The 19,238-nt window shown below is 39.2% G+C and overlaps 1 protein-coding gene and 1 long non-coding RNA gene across 2 annotated transcripts in view; one reads left to right on the forward strand and one right to left on the reverse strand.

Annotated features, from left to right (window-relative positions):
* The window catches only part of tox (thymocyte selection-associated high mobility group box), a 101,956-nt gene that overhangs the window by 44,227 nt on the left and 38,491 nt on the right, over positions 1 to 19,238 (forward strand). The window contains exon 3 of the mRNA XM_034103607.1: positions 621 to 731. Coding sequence (XP_033959498.1) covers positions 621 to 731 — 111 coding nt within the window. The remainder of the gene's footprint in view (positions 1 to 620; positions 732 to 19,238) is intronic.
* On the reverse strand, positions 12,482 to 13,347 carry LOC139435614 (uncharacterized). Its single transcript, XR_011644841.1, has 3 exons — positions 13,316 to 13,347; positions 12,690 to 12,750; positions 12,482 to 12,607 (listed from the first exon to the last, which is right to left on the reverse strand). It is a non-coding gene; the product is annotated as an uncharacterized lncRNA (long non-coding RNA).

Here is a 19,238-nt window from a genome sequence, read left to right on the forward strand (position 1 = left end):
GAGGGAATGAACCAGCAATTTATTTACAGCCTCTGTCTCTTATCTCTCTCCTCCTCTGAACGACTCTCTAAATCTCTTTTTATTTCAACTCAGTTTAGTTGTAGCAGTTAGTTGGTGTAACATTTAAAGCATTGCTGGAAAAAGTATCCTGATTCTTTGCCTGAGTAAAAGTACTAATACCACACTGTTAAAATACTCAATTTCAAGTAATAGAACTGCATTGAGAATGGTACCTAAGTTACTCATTTTTGAAAAAACTAAAAATATATTAAATATTTTAAAGCAAAAGCAGCAAATCTTCACATTTAAGAAGCTGGAACTGAAATATTATTTAACCAAAAACGTTATGGCTAAATTGCTACAAATTAATAATCTGTTAACCCACTCATTGTTTTATTTACCTAAATATAATGTTGGATTGTTTAATCTATACCAAATAATCATATTTTGATTCCCTAGTATTGTGTGTCAAAAGCTCAATTTATAAAGTGTGTGTGTGTGTGTCTCCCCCTCTCTCTTTGTCCTTGCTCCTCACCATGACCTCTTCCTGTGACCTCTGACCCCTCCCTGGCCTCTGCGTCCATATCAACCTTTGTCTGTCTTTGTGATTTTTCCCACAGTTTCGTGTGCCTCAGCCCCCCCACCCTCTCAGCAAGGTGACGCAATCCAACCAGCCCTCCCAGCACTGGAGGAGGGACACACACATGCCCGACACACACCGTCTGCCCTGGGTAAACACACACACACACACACACACACACACACACACACACACACACACACACACACACACACACACACACACACACACACACACACACACACACACACACACACAGCAATGTCAGGGCAACACAGATGACTGTATAACAGTTAACTCACACACAGTGATCACGTTGGCTGTATCCTGGTGACACCACCTCTATATTAATCAGCTGCTCCACCTTCTCTATAGCTTACATAAGCACTTAACCTGATCCCTGCTACCTGTGCTACTTTGAATAAAACATTATCGTCACGTTTTTAGAGCTCGGTATCCAATTGGTTATAGAGTGGTGCAGGGATGACGTATTTACCTGGAAGTAAGCTGCGCTCGGGTTCCCTCGACAAAAAAGCAATGGGATTTCTCCATAGGATTTTGGAAAATAGCTCGAAATAAGGTCTGTGGAAAACGAACCTGTTAGATAAATGCACGTTTTGTTCATAATATACACATATCTACCCTACTTTTATAATTTTATAATCATAAATCTAGTCGCCAGAAGCAAAATGCTAACGTTATGCTATAATGGAACTACAGCAGGGTCGCTGCTTCAACCTCACGCCAACTTAAGATCCATATTCAAACATACAGATTCAAAATGGAACGAGTTGAAGTGTTTGTTTGAACAGTTTGCAGGAGGAAGGGACTTGCTTTCAAGCAGAACAGGGCAAACTAACTTAGAGGAGTGTTTACGTGTTCGGTGTAATGACGTACAACGTCCTGGACAACTTCTGTAGTCCTATTCAGCCACTTGTTAACAACCATCGATTTTCAGACACGTAAACTCTTCATAAATCACCAGTGGGGTCACTGCTGATGTATTTAATGTGTATAACAAAACGTGACCCGTCTCTTAAATTTGTGTCAACCACAGACCTTATTTACAGCTATTTTCCAAAATCCTATGGAGAAATCCCATTGGCTCTGAGACCAGGGAACCGGTAGTAAAATGCTAACTCACTTCCTGGTTTTAGGACTCGTCACTGCACCACTCTATTGTGACATTAAGTTACATCTGAACACTTTTCAATGTTTTGCTACTTGTACTTCTACTCAACTCCAGTTCAGAGGTAAATGGTCCACTTTTACTCCCCTACATGTATTTACCTTTAGTTATTTTACAGATCTGGATGAATGATGTGAAATATAATCAAGTGTTAAATCAGACTTTAGTTCCACCTGGAGTAAATTCAGTCAAACTAGCTGCACCTTTACCAGCAATAATAAAAAAGAAAAACAGACATTAGTAATAGAATCAGGAATAAAGACCGATAAGTACACAACCATGCCAAAAAAAAAATGTGATGCATCAATTGTGACATCAATCAATCAATCAATCAATCAATCAATCAATCAATCAATAGGATACGGCTGTAATAGGCCTAAGGCCTTTTAGTCGCTCATAAATAAGTAGATCACTGTTCTTTATACATAAATAGCATATTTTAAGTATTTCTTTAATATGCTATTTACCTCACTTAGTTTTACATAAATTACAAATCCAAAATGTTACTCTGGTACTTTTACTTTTACCAAGATCTGAGTTCTTCCACTTCTGCTCAGATATGATTTTACTGAACCTCATATTGACTCTGTTCTACCTGCAGGTTGGCAAAAGTTTCCACAGCAACAGTAACTCATTTTACCAGTGTTATTAGGGGTGTAACGGTATCCGTATTCGTCCCGTACCGTCACGGTTCAGCACGCGCAGTCACACGACGAATACACCTTTTTTTTACGAGTGGGAAAAAAGTCTGTCCTTCAGGGCAGTATCCAGTACATTATATATAATCCAGGGGGCGGTATTGCGCCTAAAAGCTGTTTGCCAGCCGCCCTTAAACAACAAATGAAGAACAAGAAGAAACACAACAACAAAACGAACAAAATACAAGAAGAAGAAAAGTTAGTATGGCGATTTCAGATAACACACAGGAGCTAGAACCCACCTGCTTCTTTTAAATCAGCTGTGTGGGAACATTTCGGGTTCCCTGTGGACTAAATAACGATGGAGTGCGAGTGGTGGAGCGGACGAGTGGTGGATTGGACGAGGACGGTGTGTCGGCGTTGTTCGATAGCAGTGCAGTATGCTAATGGCAACACGGCAACACACGCCAAACATGCTAAATCATATCAGAAGGCATCACCCAGATTTGCCAATCACTGGAGCCCGGCAAAAGACAACAGCAGTTCAACAGCTGATCCCCGCTGTTTTTAAGAAGCCAATAGACATGAGAGCCGAGAGACCAAAATAAATAACGGAAGCTTTTGGCATATGTTTTTCAAGGACTTTGCACTCTTGAAACACTTTCTTATTATTTATGATGTAATATTTTCAAGACATTCTTTTTAGTTTTACAGCTTGATGAAACCTTTTTGTTTGACATCAGCCATTATAGATAATATGACCATCTGAGTGTGTGGTGCTGTTTGTGGTTTGTTTTTAACTGGTTAATACAGTTAATTATTCAAAATGTCAGAGTTCCTTATTCCTTATCAGTTTTTTCTGTCTTTATCTGTGCCACGCTTCAAAGCGGTTTCTGACTACGACACAGAGGGCAACATCACAGGTTCCTCCTCCTCCATGTCAAAAAACAAGCTTAAAGCTTGACTCACGTTCAGAGTTCTCTTCATCATAGTTGAATCTTCAAAACTCTAAATCTATCTAACTATATCTAAATTCTCAATGTTTGTCTGTCACTTTACTTCAATCGCAGTCTCCGGCCGTCTCTCTTCGTCTCTCTTCGTCTCCCGCCGCCTGTCTTCGTATATCTTCGTCTCTCTCCATTTCCCGCCGTCTCTCTTCGGTTCCCGCCGTCCCTCTTCGTCTCTTTTCATCTCGTTTCATATCACTCCGTTTACCGGATTACCTCACCCCCTCCCTGGTAAATACATCCTGTTGAGCAGAATCTACAGTTTCCAGTATTTTCCGTTTCGTAAAATGATCAAATACGGCGAAGATATTAAAATATGTGCTTCCATTATTCATACTTCTGAAATATATCTGTATTAACTAGGGCTGTCAAGTTAATGCGTTAATAACTAATTATTTTAACGCGATTAACGCATGTGTATTTTTTTTCCTCGGCCTTCCCGTAGTTTCAGAGCTGTTGGAGTAGATAGATGAGTTTGCTTTAAAAGAAGGAACACTCAAAACAACCAGGACGAGGGTTAAACAATAATCTGTTTTAATTATACAAGGTAATAATGCAATACAATATAATACATTACAATACCATATTATATAATATAATGTAATGTAAGGAGTACTCCTGCCCTGGTTCACGTGCGGCTTAGACCCTTCGGTCTTGGCAGCCCGAGAAGAGAGAGCGAACCCAAGGCCGAACAGGCTTTCATACCAAAACAAACAGGAGGGGTTGGGTCAGCTGGTCATCTTTTCAGGTCATCTCATTGGGAGATACAAAAGATGCTGTATCACAGTGAATCAGCGCGTGCCAGCAGAGAACCAAACAGTTTCAGTTTGAAGCAAAACACATCTTATCATGTAGCTTATCACACAATAGTCATATGTTTTTCTTTATGAAAGCCATACTTGTTGGGAATTTACCAGTCATCATCTCATGACCTCCTCAGGACCAGCTAACCAACAGAGCTTAACTGCCCTCATACCCCCAGGCCCTCTCTGAACTTCCATCCACCCGAAGTCAGCTCACCCAGAATCAGAAGGTGTGTGACCCAATCGTCTCCTGCTCTTTAGGAGCCTTGAAATTAACGCACATACATTTCTCTCATTAACTAACACTTAACATCCCATATATCAGGTGACATAAAAATGAATATACCAGAATTACGCTGTATTCAACTTTTTGCCATAATACTTTACATCAATTTCCACAATTCCCCCTTTTGGTCTCCTTCAAAAGAGACCAACCTACACAAGGCACCCGAAACACACCACTGTCATTCTTCTCCACTGTGTCCGTCCCCCAAACATTGTATAAATCCATCCGAAGCTGAGACCCAAAGTACTTGAAATCTTTGGGAACAGAACACCTCTTTCCATGGCAGTGAAGGAACCATGAGGGGGCAGCTGAGTGCTAAGAAGCAGGTGGTGAATCATCAGCCCGCCCGGCCGCCCCCCCCCTCGGAGGAATAGCCCACAACGACAGCTGATAGGGAGGGGGAGATGCGTCCCCCAGCCCGCTGACAGCCACTTCCAAGTCGTCTGCTGCATGGATGTCCTCGAGGTCCTTCTCCTCCAGTCCGCTGATGACAGCATCCGAGTCGACCTCCTTGACGAGAGCCAGATCCGTCCTGATGTCGTCCCCTGGCCCTAGCAGGTGGTTTCCCCGCCGCACACTGGCTCCCGTGGTACGAGCTGTTCCCCTTTCCTCCTATGCGGACGGCATGAGAGATCCGCTGGGTCACTCGGTCGGGGCCGGAGAGCCTGGGGTTGAGCCACTTTGTCCTGATGACCTTCAGCCAGACGAACTCTGCTGTGTCAGCCTCCTGCGTCTCGGGTCCCCCTTTTTGCATTACCAAACTGTGTGGAGAAGTCTGATACAAATCCCTCAAGCCTACGCTCAGGGCTCCGGGGCCCTCGGCTGTTTGACCCACCACTGCGTAGGCCGCTTGGAGCCTGTTGGTGGGGTGTCTTAAAACAACAGACGTCTGTGAACAGGTTTTCTAAATTAATTGTACAGCTTCAGAATCTTAATACTTGGATTGTGCCAACTAAATAAGAACCCCAACATCTTTAGGTAAACTAAATAACATATTTCAATAGCTCTGAATTTCTGACAAGCATCTGTGTTTATTTTTAAATGAAATCCTTGAGATCCCATTAAAAATCTAAATATAATATGAACTGCTAATGTTTCTGGTAAAGAAACACACTAATGTTATGGATTCAAAAACAACCAAAATCACAATACTAACAAAGTGAATGGCTTCCTGGTGATACTGATTCTATCCGTCAGTGCTTAGATATTATCCCGCTGAAAAAATTAATACAGAATTCCAATAAACTGTCACCAAATGTCTTTCTATTATAAATGTAGATGAAATGTATATCCCCATAATGACCTAAACAATAAAGTCTATGGCTTTTACTTCTTTACCAGGCTAGTTACATGATGTTGTCTAAATTAAATTCTGTCTCATTACATTACTATGTTTTAGCTTTAACTGTAATTTGTTCTTTCTACATTTCAAACCTCAGTTACTTTTATACCTGTTGAAACATTACTCACAGGTCAACTTCTTCAGTATTCCATTCTGGACTTACATCTCTCTGGTAGCCCCTTGGCCACTGATTCTTTATCTGTGTTACCTGCTATAACTCAATCAATATTACAGACATGTCAACATTCATCAAACAGTATCTTATCCCCAGATATGGAGCAGGTCAATTCTAAAACTGTCAATCAATGGTCAGATTGAACAATTTAGTTAGGGCAGCAGGTTCCTTTCAGAACATCTCGTTGCCCACAGAGCACTAGAATAATGTGTTAGTCCAAAAGCATGCTTGATTAGTCATTGTTTTAAATCATGCAGTTGCACTGATCACATGCAGACATACACTCACATTCACACTCACACTGTCAGGTTGTAAAGTCAAGTTTGGTCAGGTTCACCCCAGAGTCAGTCATTGACAGTGCCTTCTCAAGTTACACTGTTGGTCAGGGTCAAAGGTCAGTTGGTCTCAGTCTTTTTGGCCATGTGTTGTGCTCTGCAGAGACTTTGATGTTTCAGCATAGGCCAGTATCCTTTGTCTACAAAAATATGTATATATGGAGCGCCATCATTTATTAATTCACAATTACAACTATAATGTTCAAGATATCTCTAACTTTTCATTGGGACAGCTGTTTTCCCACATTCCCTGAAAAGTGTTTAGCCAAAAAATTGCACTTCCTTATTGTACTACTACTGCAGTTCATTAACACCTAATCTATATTAACACGTCTAATAGATCTAATTCAGAAACTTGTGCAACTAATTATTATCTTGAGTCAAACCAGTACTAGGACCTGTATAGCTTTTCATCGGCCATTATACTCATGTATCTTCAATTCTGGTATACCTAAAAAACAATGTTAAGCAGTGTGTGGAACCCTGGGTGTCCGAACATGCGACAATTACTCCCTACTTTTTCAAGGATTTAAAAACAGAATTCATTTCATCAATGGTTTGTAGCTGAATTTAGGAATTATCACTTATGGTAGGTATGTTTTTACTTTTTAACATCTCTAAATGTCAGTTAATTACTAACTAAATGAATGTCCATTAGGAGGTGGTGACGCTAGTCATCTAAACTCATAATCTGGTGCCGTGCGCTTCCTGTGAAGCTGCAAGTAAGATTTTAAAAACCTATTTTATCGTATTGGTCGTCAATAATATGCACCATTACAATGGGTGATTGAAGGCCCCACATTATTTCCAATTTCAGCATCAGCCTTCTTTACTCTAAAATTACTTTTTAAATAGGAATATTTAGAAATGGAACAAATATTCAATCTTCAGAAAAGTTCTTAACCAATGTCTATCTAGTGAATAGCCAACATATTTTAAAATGTCAGATGTATAAAAATAAGCCTAAATACTCCCTTACCATCAAAGTCCAAATCTAGACATAAGGTGAACAGTTTTGGTAATGGACAATTTAATCTAAAAACAAAACAAAATTGGACTTGTGTCCTTGTTATTTGTTCTTCAAAATACATTTGCAAATACCTTGTGAAATATTCGCAACATAACTAACCCTCTCTAGGATATGAAATCCATTCATCTTTTTACTCATAGTTAGTTTATATGTCAAGATTATTATGTGTGACCTAATAATCAGATGTCTTGTTTACCAAACAAGGATATTCAACTTTAATCTTTTCAGTATTCCAGAATCATCGTTTAAACAATAATGTATAATGTATAAGTTGATTTACTTCAATCTACTGTACTGTGTAAAAAACACCCCAACAATATTACAAGAAATATACTGCATAAAGCAAACTATATACTTTATTTGATCTAAAATATTGATGTTTTTTCATTAAAGTAGCTTGTGAAAACCATACAGTAACAAATAAGTGATTAAATGCTACAGTATTCAGCAAACACAACTGCAGAGCTGCAAACATTGCAAACAGACTAAGTTCTACAACACCCAGTTGTCTTTGTGTATTTTATGAATGAAGCGCCATCTCATGGTTAAATCCTGTAATTGAACAAATGGGGAAATTGGGCAACGCCCTCTAGCAATTTGGCAACACCCCCAGCCACTGGGATCCGCTGGGCTTTTGACTGGGACACACTCATGTGAGTCCGATCTGGAGTGCTACATCTGTAGACGGAAGGAATGAGGTATTTGCGGTCTACTATGACAGAGAAGAGACTGTCAAGTTTGGCTGTACTCATCATTGAATCAAAACGCACTAAAGCTGTAGATCTTAATAAGTTAAGATGATGACCTTACGTTACGAGTTTGATTTATTTTCAATGAACACAAATACAAAATTAAAACCTATAATTGCACACTAAAACCATTATTTCAAAAAAACTATTTCACATAAACCTCTGGTTTTTACTAGGGCTGGGGCAGTTCAACTTGATTTGGGGGGGGTGCGCCATAGTTTATGGACGCTGTACGCAATATAGGCGTAGTTCTGTTAGTATAAGATAACAAGATGTACTTGTGTTGTTATGAAATAATTAAAACCATTTTTTTTTTTCTAACTTTTTTTTTCTTTTTCTTTTTTTCCCCGGCGCCCCCCCCATTGATTGATGCACCCTTAGCATTCACCTATACTGCCTATGCCAAGGGCCGGCCCTGCTTACATGTTTAAATATATTTTTTTCTTTGTTGGGGTCTGCCCCCAAAAAACAGGTTTAAGTCCTGAGAAAGTCAAATAAGACGGTGTGTAAAACTTTGAAAACCCCTGCACTAGATAATCAAATAACCTCCGAAATACATTTTAATATACCTCAATTAAATGACCCTGATCCAATATTGTCAGTGATATCCCCCGATTTAATCACCAGTCTCCTATAGAAACCGATGTTGACGGTCAGACATTATTTATGTCCATCAGACATATGTGCTTTTTCATGTTGTATGAAACAGTCCTGAACATGGAGTTGTGAGGAGTGTGTAATGTGAACACAACGTGTGTGAAAGGACTTAATCCTGAGTACATTAGTCCCTCCAGAAGCTCCCAGTGTACAGGGAACAGCCTATTGTACCCACATGAATGGAAGTGCAGACAGAGAGACGGAGAGGAGTAATTTATTCACAACTTGAAGAAATGATGGAGAGAGCAGACGAGGGAGGGAGGGAGGGAGGGAGGGAGAGAGAGAGTAATGTATGCAGAGCGCTGAGCTGCAACAGGACGCTGTCTGAGAAACGCTGCTCAAAACACATCATAGTAGAGCTGCTGAAACACATGAGTGCTACCTGAGCTGATGGCTCCTTTCTACATACTTGATTTCAGAATAGGACTTGATGGGGCCCCATTCTGCTTTTTGGGTTAACCCTCGCCTCTCCTGTAGTGTGTTCTATAGGTTTTAGTGCATGTAAATGGTCTGCAGAGGCTAACATAGCTGTGTTCCCTCCAGAGGCATTAACCCCCCCCTGCCTGAAAGACATTTCATAAACTCATTGCACGCTTATTTGTTCATGCACAATCTGGATATTGACTATTTGAAAAAAAAATGCTGAACTGTAACAACAACATATGTCTGTAACAAATTCTATAAAGATATATATTGTTTTATTTGTCCTTATCATACTCAATAAAGTATTTGGGCAAAACAGGGTAAAGCACATTTTTGTTGTTGTTTGAGTGCAAGGGGGGCTCATTTCCCATTATGCGCATCTCAAATTCCATTTCAAAGGATTTGTTGAAAGAGGAGAAACTGAAGTGAAATGGTGGCACAGTGGCTGTAAATTACAAATTGAGCATATCAATCACAACTTCATACTAACTCATCACTCTGCTCACAAGTCACGCCACTCATAACTGTACAGTGTGTATGGGCCTGAGATGGATTCGAAAAAGAGTGAGAGGGAATAAAGGAGTGAGAGAGATGAAAGAGTAATTGAGGATGAGAGTAGGGCGAGAGAGGGAGAGTTGAAGAGGAGGAGAGGGAGAGAGGGAGAGACTGGTGTAGCCAGCCAAGCAGAAGAGGCTGTCAGTGTGTATAAAAGATCTCCTCTGTCAGATTAGTATGAGAGGCTTCTCTGCCTCTCACTCCTCTCACTCCATTTCCCTATCCTTATCATTCGTCTCTGCTCCCAGAATAATCATCATATAGGCTACTGGTTTCCTTCTTCCATGTCAGATTAGCCTTGATATATTTTACTCACAGATCAGCCTGGTGTGTTCTTTCAGGCAAAAGGGTCAATGACGTATTTTCAACAGGCTCATTTTAAAATACAAAACATCTATTAAAATGTTTCCAACATTAAAATTGTTGCGTACACAACAAATGATGTCAAATGTTAATTTAGGAGATTTAAGTGTTTTTTTATCTAAATTAATCAAATATGCTTTGTATGTTTTGCGACCATGATTTATCGTAAAAATAGATCATTTCCGTAAAAGAAATGTACAAGCTGAAAGTCATCTTGAGTGTTTAGAAACAAAGTACTTTCATTTATTAGGAGAGTTTGTTAAAAGTCAACTTTTACTTTTGTTCAATAATGTCTCTGTATGATTTACATATTAAATCAACGCTTTGTAATGTTCTAAAGGACTACAATAACATTTGAAACATTATGCCAAATAAGTATTAGAGGTATTAGAAGGTGTTTTTATATTACTTTTCCAAACAGCAGTCAAGACTGGTCAGTCTCACCACATGATACTTTGAATAACAGAACAATTATGAATATTCAAATATATTCAATGGTTTTGAAAAGTTAAATGATATTGTTAAAATCATTTTAAAATGACTTTTGACTAAAGACAATACACTTTGACAGAAAATATAGGTGTCACGACATTGAGTGAGTATTTGCTCACGAGGCGTTTTTTATTCTCATTAGTGATAATTAGTGTTCAGACTGTTGTGCATTGTGGGTAATGGTGGTGTGCAATGTTTCCATCCCTCCATCTTTTATCTCTGACAGTAACGTTCTATGACACTCGGCTCTCTTATAGTCCCCCCTTCTTATTGATTTCCTCCTAGCTGTCACTCTGCTGAGGGCCACATTGCCCATCCAGCCGACTCCATCCCATCATGTCAACACACTTCATCTTCATCAGTGAAGAGTCCGTACAGAAACAGAGAAACACAGATCTATGAGGGCTGCTCAATTAATAATAATAATAATTAATTTTATCGAGATCACAATATGGACTAGTGAAATATCCAAATGTCATTTAAGGCTACATTTGTGAAACCATCATTCTGAATTGTGGTGCTTCAGAGAAGGCCTACTAACGGTGATTTACAGACTTTATAAAAAGTTTGTAAATCAAGTTTCCTTGCAAAAATATCACTTTACAGCTATTTCATATATTTTGATAAGGTGAATGTTTTAATAAATGGTCATTCCTTATATTGGGAATCATATCGCAATTCCAATATCAGTTAGAAGCCCTATTCTGCTTTTCTGGGTGTGCTGTCTCCTGTAGTGTGTTCTATAGCAGTGGTTCTCAACTGGTGGGACCCATTTCGAGTGGGTTGCAGATATACGAGTGAAAAAAATAAATGTGAAAAAAAGTCAAACATTTATTTTGAAAGCCTGATTGTCTAATGCTGCGCATGCAGTAGGCGTTGGACTCGAAATGCCGGAGAACATAAACGGTTTTGAAAACGTAGTGATCATCTTCTCAATAAAACATCTTTGCTGATGTTTTTTCGAGTCTTCTGGCCAATCAGAATCAAGATAACGGCAGAATAACTCTATAGGCCCTGACTGCAGCACGCGGAATGGGGCGTGGTCAGATGTGGGCGGGGCTGGACGTCCGATGGGCGGGGTGTATGGATATCCTAATGAGACAAACAGCATCATCTGCTGGACAACTACAAGAAGTACAAATACAAATCTGCACTCGACTAAATATAATTTAAAAACTAAATATAAAAACTTCATACTAATTAAATGCATGAATGTATTTAAATATACCTTTTTATACCACATGTGCAATGTGGTATAAAAAGTCATATTTTCTATATTAGTGTATTTAAGTTCATTATTTAATATTTGTTTTAATTGATTATTCATTTAGTCAGTTCTGTGCATACTCATATCTAGTCCATATATTTCAAATGATACATTGCACTGCATTTCATAGAATGATAGAAAAAGCATTTATTATTTACAACATTTATCATATAACAGAACAATCATTAAGATAACAGAACCGAAAAAGCAAATACAGTAAATATAAAAAAAAAAACAAGTATATAAAAAAAAAATCTATACAACAGTGAAAGGTTTTGCTGATGCAAACATTCAACCGCGCTCTTCAAAACAGGCATGAACCTTAAGGTTTTCTTTATCAATGCACTGCTCAAACAACATTAAATAGTCCGACTCAAATTTGAACCTGAACATAAATGCTGTGCTGCCTGGGGATGCTCCAAGCGCTCAGAGAAAGGAGTATGAATGTAAGGTTTCCCCACTGACACAGAGAGGAGGAAAGAATGGCTGGCAGGAGCAATTTAACTATCACAAAAGACAACAACAGCAACAACATATGTGAGGTAATCATATTTTTCACAAAACGAAGACCACACCATTGGGAAGCTTAACGTCTGTTTAATAAAAATAAGGAACAGGGAGAGGCTTGCAAAACTCTGGGAGTTGAGACTCAGGTGCAGGGTGAGGGTCTCATTGCAGGTCTTCAGGCTCCATTGAATCCCCCTGGGGTTCTTGTGCTGAGAGAGGGAGACAGGAGAAAGGGTTAGATACATCTAGCAACCTAGAGGATGGGACATTGCTGACCTATTTTAAACTTACCTTGTGTTTTCACTCTCACTTAAGTCCCTCTCCCTTTGCCATCAATCCAACATCAGCTGAGCTGCAACTTAATACAGACAGGTAATAATCAACAGAATCACAAAGACATAATATGGCTCTGCTAAAAACACTCACCCATAAATTACGTTTTTGTTTACTGTTTAGAAGTCTCAAATATCCACTCTAAATCCATATCGATAGCGATCTATCACAAAAATAGCTCTCTTCCTTATTATTGTGTAACGTTAACTATATTATACTAGCTTGAACTCCAAAATGGATATCCTCATTTCACCACCTCCACCCACTACAATCACACGCCCCAATGTTATATTTAACTAATATGTAACTCCCTCCACCCCGGATAAAAGCACGTTAAGAAGCCCCTTTTCTCTAATTCCACAACGTTGGAGGAAATAACATGAGGAGAACAGATTAATAGGCTGTTCGTGGTTAACGTGTGTTGCTAACTTTATCCGGCATTCTAGCCTAATCTGTTATCTGTAAACGTTAAATATACTGATTGAAGGGATAATCCACTAACATCCTTTAATACACATGTGTAGTTAATTTGATTCAGATGTTCTGATAATATCCGCAATATAAATCTTTAAACGTCTTCTTACCTTTAAAAGTCCATCACGAACGGTCTATTATGGTACAACTCTACTGCTGCTAACTTCCGGGAAACTATTGAGAGGCTCCACGATCTGCCATTGCTGTAAAAAACTGGTCCATTGGAGTGAACGGAGATGTCGTAACTCTTCTCTGGGCGGGGTCGAACATCCAACCCCGCCTTTTATCCGACCCCGCCCCATTCCTCGTTCCGCAGTGAGGACCTTCTCGAATAACTTTGCGGTAGAACTACTCTTTATACATCCATCGGTACATATTCAGATAAAAATGAAGACGTAATGAAATATGACCCCCGGTTTGATGATTGACAGGTCAAAGAACAATGGGAGCTATCTACCCTTATCCACAATTTAAAATAATTCACACAGGCTATCTCCTCTTTGCTCTTCTCTCTGTGAGGAGCAGCAAGTTCAGCTGTCAGAACAAAGTGAAAATAAAAAAATGGCATAAACTATTATTAAATATGTCGGGTACTAATAGATGTATTTACTTTCTTCTCAGAGTGTACCAGAATGCGTATTTATATGTTAGCAGGGCTCGACATTAAGGACTGCCCGATGGCCCGGGGCCATCTAGTATTTAGCTCGGGCAATGATGCCTCACCTGCTGGTTGCCCGGTCGGGCAATCTATTATGCCAGTATCATGCAGCTCGCGGACCAGTAATGAGTGACCCGACAGTAAAACTAAACATATCTATAACTAGTTTAGGTAGTTTGAGAGGTAATTAAAATAGCTACGTGTGATATTCTAACCTGAAGTGTGTGTTTTGTTCCGCTCACCGCTGCATGTGATCATGCAGAGCTGCGTGTCGACTCGTCAGCAGCAGCTGATCTCTCTCTCCTGTCAGATTAGACTTCACTTGCGTTTATGTCCATATCGATCAGATCCAGCTAGTTCTAGCTAATGATATGATTAGCTGCTTATTAAAAGACACCTAAACAATAAGTGTCACTATGCAACCGGGTGAGGCCACAAAGTATAGCGCAGCATTATGCATTTGTTTACATGCCCACCGGAACCCCGAGGCATTACCAACAGATCAACGCACAATCAACCCATACAGGACATCTCTTTCTCCACATTAAGTGTTAGACATTAGAGTTGACTATTCTTGTCTGTCACATACTCTTCTTGTCTGTCACATAAGTGGCGCAACTGAAGCGGTATTGCTCTAAAGGGAAATTATTTTGACCGAAGATATTTAGATTTGCCGGCTAACGGGAACTCTGACGTCACCATTTTGTGTTTCGCGGATGCGCTCGGCTCCTCTCGACTGCTGCTCGGGTCTGCTCGGTCAGCTTCCGGATGAGGAGGCATTCGTTCGACCAACTTACAGTAGATAACATTACAAACATTTTTAACAGGGGCCATAATAGTGTAAATAATGTTTGTTTTGGCAGTTATAACTGAATGTAATGTTTTCTACTTGTTTACATCTGGGAAGGCATTTGCCTTCATCAGATGGAAAGTGTTTTGACCAACAACTTAACTATTTCTTAAAGCTATGCAGGGCATGCAAGCGAGCAAACACAAAGAAGAACAAACAAACAAGTGAAATGAAGAATACAATTGAAATTGTACAATACCATATTGTGGTGGTTCATCTTATAATTCAGTCTAGAGCAGTGCTTCTCAAAGTGTGGTCCGCGGACCACTGGTGGTCCGTGAGTATATTGGTAAAATGTCACATTTGAAATAAATAATTTCAGTTTTCCGCACTCTCACGGGAATATCTCCACAATGGAGCGAGGTTAAGTTTAACTTTCGATTGCATGATATAGCCCAGCGCAACACCTTCATCACACATGTTGCCACTTGTTTGTACCATTTTCAGGCGATTTGTTATCTCTTCTAGAAAAACGATGTGTTTTTTTATATTTGTGGAGTTAGGTGGTCCGCGAGTGTTTTTTTATTGGTTAAGTGGTCCTTGGTATGAAAAAGTTTGAGAAACACTGGTCTAGAGAATGCACCAGACCTAAGACCTGCAAACATCTAAATGTTCTAGGGGGAGGCCCCCCAAACCCTTTGTGCGTCATTTCGTCCGGGCGCATTTTTCAGGGCAATCTCTATTGGGCTCAGGGCCATCTGTTAATTAGCTTAGATGGCCCACAGTATGCACTGGTTAGTATTTATATGTTAGTATTTATAAAAATCTCCTGGGGGAGAAGCCCCCCAGACCCCCCTTCTGGGGTTGGGTTTTCAGCATTTCATGTTTTTCACGTGTGGTGAATTTGCAGGATTGGCTCCAAGTCTGCCTTTGGTAACACTTTATATTAAGGTACACAAATGAACCATCAACTAGTTAGTTAATTTAGTTAATTAGTTAACATGCATATTAGCAGTATATTGGCTCTTTATTATTCATTATAAAACACTTATTAATGCTTTATTCTACATGACCATATTCTACAAGTAATAAGCCATTAGTTGAGAGTTTTTCCATAATAACCCTCTAATTGGTGCTTACTTATTGCAAGTAAGGAAGTTGTTGTACATGAGTTTTGGTCTTAATATGCTCTGCTCAATATGGGCCTAATAAGGCAGTAGTACCACAAGAAAATTAATTCTCCCATAATAACACTTAACAAAAATGATCTATTCCTATGTAACAAGACATGAAACTATTAATTAAGTCTAAATAACTCAAAAGTAGGTATTTATATCTAAGAACATGTTCCCTATTTTAAAGTGAAGTCTTGTTCATAACAAATATTTAGTAGTTTGACTCTAATTAGGTATTTATATCTAAGAATATGTTCCCTATTTTAAAGTGAAGTCTTGTTCATAACAAATATTTAGTAGTTTGACTCTAATTGACCTGAACAGGTTCCCTATTCTAAAGTTGCCTGCTGAAAAAGTTGCCACACTTTGTATATACATCAGGGGTGGCCAACCAGTCAGAGGTTAAGACTAAGAGCCACATTTGTTCTATGTTACTGCAAAGAGCCACATCAAACACACAGTCACTGATACCGCTTGTTTCAGTTTTTTGTTTTCTGGAGACAAGATTTCAACCACGTCACTGATGCATTTTTGTGGCATTGGGATATATATTCTTTAAATCCTCTGGAGCAGAGAGAGGAGCTGTGGATTATTGTTATTGATTAATGCATCAGTGTTTCTTAGGGTTAAAAACACTAAACCCACAACTTAAGATGAAAGCATTTAGTTTATTTAATAAAAGAGCACAGGTTCAATGTGAAAAGTGACAGCAGTTATAGATTATTTGCAATTTGGTGCTATATATATTTAAAAAAAATTTTTATATATAACACCTTGAATTTCAGGGGGGGGCGCGGGGCTCCGTTACATTGCAGGTATTATTGTGATTGGCTCTTGGGCCACATCAAAATTAGATGCGCTGTCATCCTCTCATACAACATATGAGACCTGACACCACACATACACACGTAGGGAGAGCCGGGACGAAAGTAACACGGGACGAAAGTAACACGGGACGAAAGTAACACGGGACGAAAGTAACGGAGCGATTTTATCCGAGCCCAAACAACTTTGACCGGTCAAATTACGTCAGAATGATCAGCATTCAATACTTAACAGACTTACTAAATATCAGGTTTAACTGTCAGGAGTAGTGTTGTCACGATACCAACATTTTGTTTTCGATACCAAGTCAAGAATTGCGATTCCGATTATTTTTCTTAAAAAAATGGAAACAGTCTTAAATGTAATTATTGTGCTTTATTTCACACCAGAACCAGAACCATAACACACACTTTTAAACAATGAGAACAATAAATGAAATAAATGACAAGAATTCGTATTAAATACAATTAATACATTTCTTACAGACAGGCCTCGTGGTGTCCGTAGGCTTGCCCTCACTGTCAGAGATATAGCTAAAATACATAAAAATCGCTTCTGGCGTCTTTTTTATCAACAAGCCGAGGCGCAGCGGCAGTTGTACTCCCACTTGCAGCCATGCTTCTCGTTTTCTCACATGCTCTGGCAGCTAGCACGTGCACGAGAGAGGGGAGGGACTTAGTGCGTGCTTGAGAGGGAGGGACTGCAGGCACGGCTGCAGTGCAGGGAGTGGAAGCAGAGCGCTGAACACACACGGCTCTTATTAAAACGGCGCTTTCTCACCGGAGTACTTTCCCCCGTCATTCTTAAAGTACCGATACTAATGAAACGGAGGAATCGTAACGTTTTTAACGGCAGGGTATCGCGGTATACCTTTCAAGTATCGGTACACCGTGCAACACTAGTCAGGAGTCAGTGTCTCTCCCCCAAACTCACACATATAAAATTCTATATGAACTGAAGAGCCGCATGAAACTAGGCAAAGAGCCGCATGCGGCTCGAGAGCCGCGGGTTGGCCACCCCTGATATACATTATAGCACACAACTACTGAAATTAACCTCAACAGTCAATTAACAAAGTAGGCACACGTTGAAATATCTGTTGTATTAATGAACCACTAAAGAGAGGTTCAGACACATACCAAAACATGTCAAGTTTCACCAAGGCTGAGACCATCAAGGCATTTACTTTTTAATAAAAAGAGATTTTTAACCGATTTTATGTATTGGTGATCATACTGTGTGACCTGCTTGTATGTACAAACACGCTAGTTGTACTGTTTTCTCTATGTGTACTGTCTCAGTGTGAACAGAGATTAAACAGCCAGCCAAACTATTTTAAGAGCCAGGGAATGAGCAGCCATGCTCCTTTATTTACTTATTTGCAGTCCACTGACATTTAAATGGAGTGAAACTGTAAAAAAAGAAGTTACAAGGCACTTAATGATCTCATTCATGCAAGTGTAACATACACAGATTAACACATGGGACCGCTAAGTGTAAACAAGGTCAATATAGCTAATGCTAGCTGTTAGGGGTGTAACGGTTCACAAACATTTCGGTTCGGTACGTACCTCGGTTTTTAGGTCACGGTTCGGTTCGGTACGTTTTCGGTACAGCAGAAAAAATTATCACAAAACATAATTTTTTTTTTAATTTGTATTAAACTTTGAATAATGTATTCACTCAAATAAATACAAAATATAATAAAATAAACATTAAGGTGCAGCATTTCGATGAACTGAAATAATCTGTATTTGAACTTTACTGTACTAGTACTCACCAGAGGTGGGAGTAAGTCCTACATGTGCAAGTCATGAGCAAGTCTCAAGTCTTGACCTACAAGTATCAAGCAAGTCCCAAGTCACTGTGATGAGAGTCAAGCAAGTCAAGTCAAGTCATTGCTCAGGTCAAGCAAGTCAAGTCAAGTCATACGAAATGCTGATGAACAAGCCCAGTTTCCGCATTTAAATCAGTTAAAAGACAGTGGTTATGAAAATGGATTTAACCCACACTATGATCTTCATTACATACACAGTTAATCATTTGAAATCTAATTTAGACCGATGACAATCATATTAGATTCATATTAACCCTAGAACTGCAGACAATATAGCTAGGACTCAAAAAGTCTGTTCAAAAAGGCAGAATTCCAGGTAAGAAAATCATATATGGCATTTGCCATTACACATATTTAATTTAAATTTCTGTTAACACTAGAACCGCCAACAGCGTCAGCACCTACATAGATATCATTTTCAAATCATTTAATTTGTTCCTCTTCATAAACTATAAACTAAGTAGGACGATATTTAAAACTCACTTAATTGGGTTAATTTAGAAATTGCTTCAGTTTATCATAATAATAATAATAATGTATTTTATTTATATAGCGCTTTTCACAACTCAAAGACGCTTTACAGTATGAGGGAGGGTAGACAAACAAGGACAGGCAAACAAGTAAGTATAGTAAAATAAATAAAAAGGCAGTCAAGAGGAAGTTGATTGAGAGGGGGGGGGGGGGGCTTATGGGTAGACAGAGTTGAAAAGATGTGTTTTGAGGCGGGACTGAAAGACTGTGAGGGACT

This window comes from Pseudochaenichthys georgianus, chromosome 17 (assembly GCF_902827115.2).
Source record: "Pseudochaenichthys georgianus chromosome 17, fPseGeo1.2, whole genome shotgun sequence".
Lineage (NCBI taxonomy): Eukaryota > Metazoa > Chordata > Actinopteri > Perciformes > Channichthyidae > Pseudochaenichthys > Pseudochaenichthys georgianus.